This window comes from Rhipicephalus sanguineus, chromosome 9 (genome assembly GCF_013339695.2).
Source record: "Rhipicephalus sanguineus isolate Rsan-2018 chromosome 9, BIME_Rsan_1.4, whole genome shotgun sequence".
Taxonomy (NCBI): domain Eukaryota; kingdom Metazoa; phylum Arthropoda; class Arachnida; order Ixodida; family Ixodidae; genus Rhipicephalus; species Rhipicephalus sanguineus.
The window spans coordinates 37,712,701-37,725,965 of NC_051184.2; the positions used below are offsets into that span (position 1 = coordinate 37,712,701).

General features: G+C 48.9%; 1 protein-coding gene across 1 annotated transcript in view; it reads right to left on the reverse strand.

Moving 5' to 3' along the window:
• Positions 1-2,148: 2,148 nt before the first annotated feature.
• LOC119405006 (vitellogenin-1-like) overlaps positions 2,149-13,265 on the reverse strand; it is a 29,388-nt gene continuing 18,271 nt past the window's right edge. Inside the window, 11 exon segments of the mRNA XM_037671754.2 lie at positions 2,149-2,808; positions 3,600-3,860; positions 4,871-5,031; positions 6,069-6,366; positions 6,890-7,084; positions 7,736-7,873; positions 8,443-8,571; positions 8,573-8,633; positions 10,119-10,294; positions 11,005-11,214; positions 12,196-12,490. Of these exon segments, the coding sequence (XP_037527682.1) occupies positions 2,302-2,808; positions 3,600-3,860; positions 4,871-5,031; positions 6,069-6,366; positions 6,890-7,084; positions 7,736-7,873; positions 8,443-8,571; positions 8,573-8,633; positions 10,119-10,294; positions 11,005-11,214; positions 12,196-12,490 (2,431 nt within the window). The 3' untranslated portion in view covers positions 2,149-2,301.

Sequence of the window (13,265 nt, forward strand, 5' to 3'; positions counted from 1 at the left end):
CTGGTAGTTCTCTGAGGGTTTGTCGTGGCTCTTAGTCGGGATAGACCTTAATGCTTGACAGCCTCGGCTATTTCCTCTACTGAATTTTACGGGGCTATTTCGAGTGTGTGAAGCGTGGCCGACACGTCAGAATACCCATAACTCCGTGATTGCATGAGTCCAGTCCTTTTTTGCACCCACCACGTGACATTGTAACAGTAGTCACGTGACGAAAGGGTGTTTGCTCCTCACTGCTTCGGTTTTTGGACCCGATGGGTCGAATTAAATGTGAAGTGCCTGGTGCCATGTCCGAGTGACCCACGTCGTTGAACCACCATTTGCATCAGTCTAGGTGCTTAAAACTCGAACACTCTCTCGCTGAGATATGGCTCGCAATCGAAGTTGAAGCAAAATAGTGCGAGAGAGAGTGAGCTGCTTTCGTAACAATCGCTACTAAGTCATTTTTGTCAGAAGAGGGTATCACTCCGACCTTTTTTATGCAGGGTGTGATCGCAACAGGTGTGTGTGCAAAAAGAACGGATGGGCTCTTATTAGCCGACGTGTTTGCACGTGCGTACATTCTTCGAGGTTACATTGCCTCGTAGCCTTTTTTGTTATAACTTAGTATGCGCTGAAGTTTGTCTTCAGGACGAAGCTGTCAGCGAACTCTGTGCAGTCCGAAAACCATTTAGTGTGTTCAAAACCTAGCGTAATGAGTTTTCATGCCTTTCCCACAATCACCTCGCTGATGATCTTGTGGAGGACCGTTGGCTGCGACATTTCTGTGGAAGCCGAAGCTGTCGCGCCACCGCGCTGCGAAATTGCGTGAATCCGTGTGATCCGATTCAAGAAGAAGAAATGAGCCTGGGCCATTTAGCGCATTTAGCGCGAATGCAAGATAACCACTGGTCATTAAGAGTGGCAAACTCGATTCCAAGGAAACCAAGCGTGCGAGGAGGAAGGAGAAAGTTAGGTGGCCAGATGAGATTAACAAGTTTGGGGGGATAACGTGACCGCAGCAAGCACAGGACCCAGTTCATTAGCGAAGCCTGGGAGAGGCATTTTGCCCTGCAGTGGGCGCAATCAGGCTGATGATGATTACGATGATGTGAACCGCTATCATCTTTCGGAATCCGCAGAAGCCAATGGACTTGCGAGGAGAGGGATTTCAACGCGCCTTTGAAAGGGAAGGTCCGTTCCGAGGCCCGTGTCATCCATCTTCCAGTATCAGGGACAAACAATGCAACGTTGGCGTAACGAGTTGACTAACGATTTTATTAAACGTAATTGTCAAGCCGCCTGAACGCTATAGACGATGGTCTCAGGCGACGAGAGGCACGCACTTGTTCGGGTACGCGCACCCTCTCCTGCAACGTTACAAGGTAGTTCGGTGCAAGGACGCCAGAGGGAGCCGACCTCCCGAACCTTTTGGGTCCACTCCTTGGCCAGCGCGCTGTGGCGGGGCAGGCAAGTGAAACCCACGGTCACCCGCGAGCTTCCCTTAGTCTTGCGGCACTCGCTCTTGCAGGTTAATATCGGGGACACGCTGTAGCAGATCTCTTGCTTGCGATCGCGGAGTAAGGTGCGGCTCTCAAAGCACCTGTCCTCTGCGGATGGAACAGGGCGAGAGAGAGCGACGACCCGAAGATGTCAGACTTCTCGCTGTTTGTCACGGCAGCGTCAACAATACTGCGTGCATAATTTATACTTCCTTATTCTCACTAAGTTATGAGGCAGAAAGTTAGGTGGGTAGATGACATTAAGAAGTTTGCGGGTATAACGTAATCGAAGCAAGCACAGGACCGGGTTAATTGGCGAAGCATGGGAGGCATTTGCCATGCAGGGGGCGTAGTCTGGCTGATGATGAAATCTCAGTAAGTTTTAAAAAGGCGTCGCCGGCATAATCTGCGACGTACACCTCTCGCCCGCTCACTTTTTAACGCACAAGGCAAAGTCGTTGTTGAGAACTTTTCTTTAGAATCTGCAAAGCCGGAAACGTTACAAAGAAGTGCTTCCGAAATGACTCTGCTTGTTCGGCAGTGAGCTATTTAGAAGCAAACTAGAGGCGTAGCGGTGGCCAAAGAGGAGCTTATTAAATGGTGAATGTCGTCGTCAAATGAGTTATCACACCGACAGCATCAAAGGCGACAATTCGTCAGCAACTTGTTCTCTGTCAAACCGAGTTTGAGTTTATTTTTCCAAAACAAGTGCAATACACTCAAGAAGCAAGTTTCGGCTTGAAGAGATGAACATAGCGACGCCTCGATGCGCCTGAAACCTACTTTTTGCTGGTGTATTACAGTGTCTTAAAAAAGAAATATGCTAACCTTCGCGCTGGAGGTTCGCGCTGTGCGGGTAGGGTTCGTGGTGGGGAGGGTACTTGTGGTGGGTCGGGTACTTGTGGTGGGTCGGGTACTCGTGATGAGACGGGTACTCGTGGTGGGTCGGGTACTCGTGGTGGGTCGGGTACTCGTGGTGAGTCGGGTACTCGTGGTGGCTAGGGTATTTGTGGTGGTGGCTAGGATACTTCTGGTGGTGGCTGGGGTACTTGTCGTGGTGGGACGGGTACTCCTGGTGGTGGCTGGGGTACTCGTGGTGGGTCGGGTAGACGCTTTGGTGTCCCACGGGCTTCTTCAGTTGCTCGAGGTAGTGGACGGGGACGGCGGAAACCAGGGGTTCCTTGCACTGGGGAAGGCCGAAACCGTAGCTCGCCACGAATTCCGAGTAGTTGGACACGAGCCAGTTCTCGGGGGTGACGAACTCGTGGTACGGCTCGTTGTCGTAGTTGCTGCAGAGACCGCAGGTCTTGCCCTGGTACAGCGGGTTCACCTGCAAGGACAGGACGACAATGCCGTTTTAGTTTCCACGGTGTTTCGAGCGTGCCGTAAAGAACACGTATACTTGTCTCTAAGTGTGCTCGCATCTGCTAAGTTATTTTAGCACTCTGGAAAAGTGCCATCAGAGCAGCTTTAAATGAAGAAACTACGGGCTATGCGTTGAATGCTAATGATAGCCAACTATCAAAAAAATACGCAAACAATTTGGATGAGAAAACTGTTGTACGAACGCAATGAGCAAAACTTCAAGCATTAGATTTATAGGCAATCCGTCTAGTCTTCGCGGAGTTTTAATGCGGTCGTCGTCCGGGAACATTTTTTTTTTTCGGGATGTGCTTATGGCCTTTATACTGTCCCTTTTGTGGGGAATGGAGCATCAATCAGTCATTACTGATGAAACATAATTAGTACATTATGGTAGTAAATTATCCAGGACCGGATATATTTTAGAAGTGTGCTCCTTCTTTCCACGCCGACTGATCAGCAATTCTAGGTGACTATCCCCTAGTTGACTGCAAAGCCACTTAACCGCAAAGCGTTTGGCGACACTGAAATGCAGATCCCGGCGTACTTTACATTTTAATCCGTAGTAGTAGTAGTAGTAGTAGTAGTAGTAGTAGTAGTAGTAGTAGTAGTAGTAGTAGTAGTAGTAGTAGTAGTAGTAGTAGTAGTAAAAGCGGCAACAGTAGTTGAAGCCGAACGAGACTTGACGGTTGCGTCTAAACAGCGTCAATCTTGAAGGCAGGTTCACAGAATCGCGGCTGTACTGTTCAAGTTTCTCACCCAAACGAAGAAGTTGACACCGTCGAAGAGCAGCTTGAAGGTCTTGAGCGAGTTGGTGAGCTTGACGACGGGCGGGTCGTGAGGTCCGCTGGTCGGGTACACGGTGACGAGAAGTTTGCGGTCCCACTTGTATGGCAGCACGACATCCTGGGTAGCGTTGGCGACGTAGTAGGTGCCGTTGACGGTCAGCAGGACTTCGGCCTTGTACAGGTCGGGAGGCGGAAGCTCCACCACGGTGGGACCCAGCTGGACGACGAGCTTCTGCAAGTGGACAACCGTACGACCAAGGGGTTTAAGTAAATTAAACGCTGTAGTATACTTTACAGTGGTAATTAACTGGAGGTCCACGTGCCTCGTGCTAATCTGAGCGTAAACTTGAGTGTTGGCTTGAGGAAACGGTCGGTTAACGATCAATTGTTGGAAACTAATACGCTAATGTCGTAAAAATGCACGTTATAAGAAGACGCGCTGAATAAAGCGTGAGAGCGTGAACGCTAAAAAGAACGAACGTGAGAGGTTCGGTGGCGCTGAACCATAACTATCCGTTTCTTCATCACCGCACTTAGGAATTTGTGTGCGTTGTTATTTCGCGGACCGCGTTGTCTAACTAAACTAACTAAACTAAACGCTAACTAAACTTTCTAGCCTCGCTTTGCGCCCCGCCACGGTGGTCTAGTGGTTATGGCGCTCGACTGCTTACCCGAAGGTCGCGGGATCGAATCACGGCCGCAGCGGCTGCACTTTCGATAGAGGCGCAAATGTCTGAGGCCCATGTACTTAGATTTAAGTGCAGGTTAAAGGACCCCAGGTGGTCGAAATTTCCGGAGCCCTCCACTACGGCTTCTCTCATAATCATATCGTGGTGTTGGGACGTTAAACCCCAGATATTATTACTAGCCTCGCTTTGCCGATTTAATAGCATTGTCAATTTTGTCTTCCATTCAAGGCCGTGTAACTCGTCCTCTAAAGATGCGTCAGTAACGCCCTCTAGAAATTATTTATATCGGCAGTCCCATCTAGACAGGCATGCAACTGGAAGACCAAGTAGAGGTAAGGAAATTTAGGCCCATGCATGGTAGGACATTGGCGCACCCTTTATAGGGCGACTTGAACAGGCATCGTCATACAGTTAGCAGAGCGATTTCCTACTGCGTGAACTAGGGCTAACCTTCTTCAAGGCCATAAAATATCTGCACTGATCTGCTAATTTCTCAGGAAGCTATTATGGCGACGCTTTACGCCGTGCGAACTAATTAGGACACGCTAGTTACCTTGGTTCCGACAGTGAGGTCAAGAGGCTGGGCAACGACGGCGAAGTCGTGCTTGGCGCTGCAGTCGCTGGTGACGAGGTACTTGCAGTTAGGCCTGACCTCGAGCGGGTAGCTCACGTTGTCGTAGGTACGGACCCAGTTCTTGCCCACGCTGCAGGGCGCTGCGACGAGCACGAGGCAAGAAACTCTTAATTTTCAAGCAGCGATCAACGAACTGATAGTATACGTAAGTGATGGTGTTAGACCAAGAAAACTTCTATTTGCCCGCCATGTGTGCGTGCTGCATACAGAAATATATCGCGATTTTCTTCAGCTCAGAAATTCTAATTCATTCGGGTGCTTTCCAAGTGCATCGGAGTCCATGGCAGACATGTCATCTACTTGATGCGTCTTCAAACAACTGTGGTTTTGTCTGTCAACAGTTTTCAGACTTAACTAAACACTAATCCGGATACGCCCACGGGTGTTGCTTCAAGCTTGGCGCGATCGCAGAGTAATATTTTTAATTTCCGTGTTATTTTTTCCGGGGGGTGGGGGCACAGTCACGTATGGGATTACGTCTGGGTGTTGTTACACCCGCCGATACCTTAGCAACATCGGTCGGCAACAAAAACCTCAGTGTTGCGTGTGTTGCCCTTCAGGGACTGTACACCGTAATCTCTGTACGTGCGCTCAATATGGGGCCTTCCCAATTATGATGGACTGAAAGTAATGCTTGCATGAGCATGGAATTCTTCGCTATCTGAGGTATTTTAATGGATTATTTCGTTTACAGTACTTGCCTCTGTATTAGAAACGAAGCCGAATCATTACATGCAGCTTTTTTAAGTATTAAAGGACAGCGCGACAAAAAATGACACGTATGTAGCGTAAAAAGATAGGACGAGCGTTGTCCATTAATTATGCAACCATGCCAATTAGCCCGGTTTCCCGCTCTGCCGAAGCTTCTGAAGGTTTTGCTCGCTCTGTCCCCCGTTTTTTTGAACCTGTACTCTTTGCATTTCCCATTTTATACGCGCAATTGCTGTGAAATGCAGCAAACATATTTTGGAAGGCTGCTCCTTCCGCATCTTGTTTATCTTGCCTTGATTCGCGTATCAGCACATGAATCTCTTCGTAAGCTATGTCTTTGATTGCGTGCCTGGAGAGTAATAAAAGCTCCTGCCGTTTCTGGCTTTAAAAAGATGTCTCAACTCACGGTGCGGGTGGTTCTCGTAGAGCGAGTGCTTGAGACGGTCAAAGCCGGACAGGACCAGGTTGGGAACAAGGTACTTGGACAGCTTGAGGTCGGTCAGGACAACCTTCTCGCCGGGCAGGAGCAGCTCTCCGTGTGCCACGGTCACGTACGGGTTCACGTCGGTCTTGTTAAGCTTGAACACGACGTGGTACTCTTCCTGCTCGGTCAGCGGGAGGGCGTAGAAGCTGGCGTACGGGAACAGCTTGAACTTGAGGTACGAGAGGACCTTGAGCGCGACGCTCTTCACCTTGGGGCTCACCTGTAGCGGCAGAAAGCAGCGTCACATTGTCCATACTGCCTCATCTGTCCGTTCGAGACGCGTCGTGTTTACTTAGTACGAATGTAGACCGATTCTCGAATAGCACAGAAAGCTACACACTAGTTGTGACTGTTAAGAGTGGTATCATGTGCAAGACTGAGCTTTAGTAGCCGCGAAACATTATTTAAGCGCTGCTGCTTGGTAGCATGCTTTTCTGGCTTAATCGTACCAGCTGTTTTGTGCCTCAGGGTCTAGCGTTACCTTCGACTTGTTTTAGCAGGAGGCGCCTGCTTGTACCGTCCTTACTGTTGACACCGTCAATGTCATCCTGAGCGTGAAAACACTGGCAAAATTCCTCTCCTCTCAACATTTCTTCCTCTTCCCCAGTGCAGGGTAGCCTACCGGGTTCAGCCCTGGTTAACTACCCCGCCTTCCTTTATCATTATTCTCCCCCTTTTAGAACATTCACGCTGAGTGTGGTGCACCGCGAAGGGCATAAAAGGATAGGCTCCGAGATGCGTACCTGAGTGGGCACCTTGAACGCGACGACCTGCTTGTTCAGGTGAGCGTCGTGCACGGTGGCAAGCCTGCAGGCGTAGCTGACGGTGTTACCGGCGTACTGGTCGGCCAGACACTGGGGCACGAACCAGTGCAGAAGGGGAGTGGCGTCGTAGGCGTGCAGGCCCTTGAGCTGCTCCACGGTCTTGGTGGCGTTGTACTGCGAACAGCGCGTCGTCCCCGTGTCACTCGGGTCGTTGGCGAGTGCGTATACAGCGCGAACGAACTGAGGTGCTAGATTTGGCACAGGCGTGACACAAGCTATTTGCTGTCCAAATCGAGCGGAGTTTCTGAGCCGTCTTCCTTATGTAGAGGGGCCGAATGAGTGTACTTTGCCCGCTGTGGTTATCATAGGCTCGATATCTCTCTTTCGGTTAAGCATATCCTTGGTCGCGGCTTAATGTCGCGCGCGTTACAATAGTTACCTTCTTTTCAATTAGTATAGTCAGACCGATTTTACAGTGCTCACATTGTTGCAGGCTCTACGAATGACCTTGAGGGAAGCAACACTCGCGAAATGATATTACAAATGTCAGTGTTCTTGATTTCAGTTCGCGTGCAGGCGTATCAATTGCACGCGCTTGTGAGCTCATATGCGAATGGAAGAACCCTAGCCCGACGTGGTACGACTCAGCTTACAATGTCGTGATAACCTCTTAAATATTCACACATCATCCGACGACGGCCATTTGTGCACGAACTTGCACGAGCGTCCGATATCTGACCGAAGAGAAATGTATACGGAAAGAAATTAAGGCTGGTTGAGCCGAAATTGAGTCGGTTGGGTCGCATCAGGCCGCAGTATACTTACGGTGAGCACGAAAGGCTCCGGCTCGTTGCCGTAGGTCACGTACAGGGTGGCGTTCACGAGGTCCTTGCCAACAAAGGAAGGCTCGTACCAGAAGGGGCTCGGGGGCACGGGGTGCGACAGGTTCAGGAAGACGGACACCTGAAACAGGCAGAGAACATAATAAAGAATGGAGAGAAGGCATGAGTTTCTTGAGAAGAGTTTATTGAATCTTGCTGTTGCTGACACCACATATCGGCGGTTCTTTACCGTCCAAGTAACTGCAGTTCAATTACAGTACGAAGTATATTCCAGCATGACAGCAAGCTAAGTAATGTTTGTTGAGTGTCTACACCTGATGTACGAGAGGCAGGTCTCGTTATTGGTGCCCTTGTAAGCGATCTCACTGCTAGCGACACCTACCGTTCGCAGCAGACAAGCCTAGGGGCAGCCAAGGGTGTGTGGTGCGCGAGTAGCATTGACGCGTATTGAGTCGCCATGCCTTGTTAATAGTTATTTTATGTGAATACCAGAACCTTAATTACGTCTCGGCTAGAAGCCAGCCCTCGTCACCCGTCACGCCCCAGTAATGCTTCCTTGATCGGCAGCCTATTTCGCGATACCTCTCGAATTCTGTCGCATCTTAACGGAATGTCTGTTGAAGGCAACGAACGGTTCATAGAATGTCAGGAAGTTTTTTTTATAGTGAATTGCAGTGAGGAAAGACTCACCAGGGGCTTGGTGAGGGTCTTGACGTCGACGTAGTAGTGCTTGAGGGTCTTGTTGACGGTGTGGTAGTAGGCGAAGTCCAGCTTGGTCAGCTTCTTGAGGGAGCCTTCCTGCTTGCCCTCCAGGGTGACAGTTGAGCACGTGCTTCACGAGGGTCTTGTTCCATTGGTGGTACTCGGGGTAGTAGTCGTAGCTGCTCGACAAAAATAGCAAGACGTGTTAAATCCTTCTTTAAGTAAGAATTGATTGATTGAATGACTGACATCTTGCTATCCGAAGTCCCTGTTTAAGTTACGCGCTCGTATTTCAAGTATCATGAATCACCAACTCGCCCAATCAGCTATTTTAACAAGCCTAAAACGATATCAATGTTCTAAACCAGTCCTGCGCTTCGCGGACACCGATGAAACAGCGAAGCTGATGGCGTTCCCTTCGTCAGGCTAGCGCATTTCTATGTTTTGCAAGTCTTTCAGATATGCTCCATCACTGCTCTTTATTAAGTACTCTTTCTTAAGCTTTGAGGTGGTAGTATAGTTTTATTGCAGCTTGACCATACCACTCTTATACACAGGTTTACACAGAAGCCTTCGCTTAAGATGCTTCGATATGTTGCATCACTGCTCTTTATTAAACACTCTCTGTTAAGCTTTGAGGTGGTAGTATAGCCACCACCTTTTATAACCACAAAGTATGACGTGACAGTGGTGTGACTGTGGCAACGCACACGCCATTTGTTGGGCTAATTATTACCTTCTTCCCTTTTAGTGGAAGTTGTGTGCTGTGGAATTTACCCAATCTCTGTGGCACATACGCGTTTATGATGATGGTAGTTTTCTGACAGGCCGCAAAGCTTTCTGTGGCACATACCCGTTTGTTGGGCTAACTGTTGCCTTCATTTTTAGTGGACCAGCGGTGAGTAGTGAGATTTACCCAATGTCTGTGGCGCAGACCCGTTTGTGGTGCCCGCAAGCGTTACCACGGATCCCAGACATGAAAGGCTCGACCAAGAACAGCTTCGCTGTTAAAAGTTGGCCTTCGTCGGGTCTAAATAACGCGTGCGGAAGGAATGCTACGCGCTAAACCAAACTTCCAATCACAAGCGGGCTGAGGTATCTATCAAGAGTCTACAATAATATGTATACCATGTGCACCCTTCATTAGGTAAACATTGTAGATGGAATGGGCGCGTCGCTTCCGCAGCAGTTTGTCGCAAATGTTTCATACGGTGCGTCTTTTTTAAAAATGATTTTCTGTGAAAAACAAGGAATCATTGCGGCTCCGGCCCTGAGAACTGTTTCTTAATGCAAACTCCAGCTGTCACGAATGCACAAGTGTAGGCAATCCCGGTTTCTCAAAACGAAAGCTTTCTGGTCCGAGGGTCGAGCCCCGAGCCGGACAAACGACTTTCTGGGGAGGTCGCTCTAACATCTGGTCTAACGTGGAACACAGCAAATCGCAGGTTGAGGCCGAATCGATCGGCAATTGAATGCACTCAACAAGTTCTGCGGAAATCCGCTAGGTTTCTTGTAAAGGAAGCTTATGGTCAACATCGGCTATAGCCCAAAGGTGATCACACATTTCTACGAAAAATTTGGGCGGAACTGATTTGTCCATATACCAATTTACATTTAATGGATGCAGTCAAAAGGTTAACACCCATTTCTCCAAGTGTACCCACCTCTCCTCGGGCTCGTAGCTCTCGTATGCGGGCGTCGAGGGCCTGTAGCTCATGTGCTCGTAGGAAGTCTCGTCGCTCTCGTTGTAGGCGGACGACTTAGTCGGGGTGTAGACCTTCTTCAGGGTGGCCTTCGCCAGGTAGTCCAGGTTGTGTTCGTACTTGAAGGTGGCCACCCACTGCGTTTCCAGTTAAAGTACGAAGGCCCATTGAAAAAGCTGGTCACTCTACAGGAAATCCGATGATTACTGTGTGCTCTACGTACTATAAGACTTCCACCATTGTACATAAGTAACGATAACTGTACTATGTGGTGGTCGCAGGTGTGTACCCAGTTTAATTATGGTCTCTAACTACAACAAGGCTAGCTAAATAACTTCGCTACTTCCTCCACTCCGAAATCATTCTGCAGCGTAGTCGAAAGCTAGAATGAGCGGGTGATCGGTTAATGCAATCTTAGCAAAAAACAAGACTCAAACTTCAGCAAAAAAACCCAGTGGTGCTCGCGCTTTGCGCTTCATGCAGCCAGTTTTGTCATAGTCGTTATGACAACTTTGAATCTTCCAGTACGCATACTATTGTCTTTTTTTCATTCATTCAATTGCCACATTTATTATTGTTATTATTAATATATGCACAAAAATGTTGGACCGTATAGCCATCTATCAACCACGCCAGCATGTTTTATATTAATCTACAATAATAAAATAAATATAAACCGTCTTATTCATGTTTAAGTTGACACAAATTATGGAGCTACACTTGGTTTTTTTTTTACCCCCATCTGCTCAGGCACGTCATCTCCATTTGCCCTACTAGGTTAGCAAGTCCCCTGAAGCCTCTTTTAAGAGGTGATGTGATCTCACGTCTACACTTTTGTCCAACTGACCTCGTTGACGGGGTCCTTCTCGTAGGGCTTGACGCTGACCCTGAGGAGGTGCTGCTTGCTTCCCGTGTGAGTCAGGTACTCGACGAACTTGGTCATGCGCTCGGTAGGCAGGTGGTACAGCTTTCCGTACAGAGGCAGGGGAAGGAGGGGACCGTGGCTCACGGCGTCAACCGCCACGTTCACCAGCTTGGCCTCGTAGACCTTGTGGTACTGCGAAACGGGATCGCGAAGTCACTGTGTAGTCCTGGATTTCATGCAAAGACTCGCTGGGTAGTAGTGGTATTGGTTTTGAGGACAGGGAAGAGGCTTACTTCTGCAATTCATAATGAAGCACGGCGCAGCGTCGTTGGGGGAAGGGGAGTGAAAACAGAGAGTGGGAAGGTGAGACCACTATCTCGAAATGTGAGTAGCCAGAGCGTCGATCGAGAGCCAGGCGGGGTCACCTCTCTGCCCACTAGAGAAACTTTTTTTGCCAACCAGTGCCTGCTCCGAGCGTGGGGCTTGTGGGTGTGACACTCACAGTGACGTTACATTGTTTGCAAACAGAGAGGTCTATTCGTTGGGTAAAGCAGCTCGTTAGTCGTAGCAATCACTTCATTGTCACCTTATCCTGAGCGTCTAGCTCCTCCCCTAATCCTCTCTTGCTGTCTGACTTGTAAGAAAGTGGCATACCTTCTTCGCAAAACCCCACCGCACAAGTCTGGAAATGTGTTTCTTAAATTAAATTATCGCCTTTATTAATATCTTCAGTTGCGAATTGTTAGCGATTGTGAGGGAGTCCTACGTATGTGTGTCCTTTTGGAAACTCTACCCGAACTTTGTAGACGAAAATTAAACTGCGTCTCGAATATTTAGGAAGCATCAGACCCAGCGTCATATTCACAGAAAACATTGGAATATTAGATTCCTCCAGATGATGCGTTATATGAGAAAATAAAATGAAGTATTTGTCGGTGATTACGCAGAAAGGAGGAGGCACGTCCCATGCCTTATCAGAGGTGGTCACCTCAACTTCGCCTCTGAGGGAAGGGAGAATGGTAGAAAAAGGGGTTGAGAAAGCTAAAAGTAGATTCAAACCAATGTGCGGAACAGACGTCCGCAAGTTCTGCCACCTCAATTGTCCAATCGGGGAAAGATGGCAACGACACGAGTTTCCAGAGTTACGTGCGATTGGCTAGAATGCATACGCACCGTGAAGGGCTTCACGAGGCTGTCGACGACCTTCTTGGGGTCAACGACGGGCTTCTCAAGCAGCAGGAACGGGCTGGGGGTCTCCACGACGTGCTCGGTGCTGACGGCGCTCAGCAGGACGCTGCCGAAGGTCGGCTTCACGGCGACATGGACCTTCTTCTCGTACTTCTTGTCGTAGCCCAGGGTCAGGTGAGCCTTGGCGTGCAGGTGCTTGACGCTGGTGTGTACAACGCTGGGAGACTCCTCAGTCAGGTCGGCGGGCACAAACACGTGGTTCTGCTTGACGCTCAGGACGCTGTAATCAAGAAGAAAAGAAAAGGAGGCGGTGAGCATTCTTGCTTAGAATAATGTGTCTTGTAGGCATACTGGCTTTTGCACCTGGCCATAATTATGATGCTTGAAGCAGGTTGCATGACCATAAGCACCCTTATTGCGCCCATAGAGATTGCCCTTTGAAAAAGAAACCTAATGATTTCACCTGACCTGACGATCGCGTACTGCGCTTGACTTGACATTCACGTGTTAAACTGATGTTCGCTATTTTCTATATAACAACTTTCGCCTTTGCTTGAAAACTGATTTTATTGGGCTCTCAAAAGATAGTCGACATTAATGAGGTGGGTGAGCAGTGCTTATTCATGGACCCTGTTCTTCCTAAATTGGGCGCACAACCGTAGTTCCTGTAGTGTGCGATCTGCTCACAATATCTTGACATTTGCTATATTTATATTGTATGATGTTCCATTTCTTTAAAAATTGCCGTTTTGTTTGTCGCGTAAACCGCTGTGTCGACATTCAACTGCGAACACGTAAGCTTGGTGCGAAGGCGCGTAGTTATTGTTTGCGACGAGACGTCCCGTGTTTCCCCGCCACGGTAGTATAGTGCTTATGGCGCTCGACTGCTCACCCGAAGGCTGCGGGACCGAATCCCGGCCGCGGCTGCTGCATTTTCTATGGAGGCGAAAATGTTTCAGGCCCGTGTACTTAGATTTATGGTTACGTTAAAGAACCCCACGTGATCGAAATTTCCGGAGCCCTCCACTACGGCGTCCCTCATAATCATATCGTGG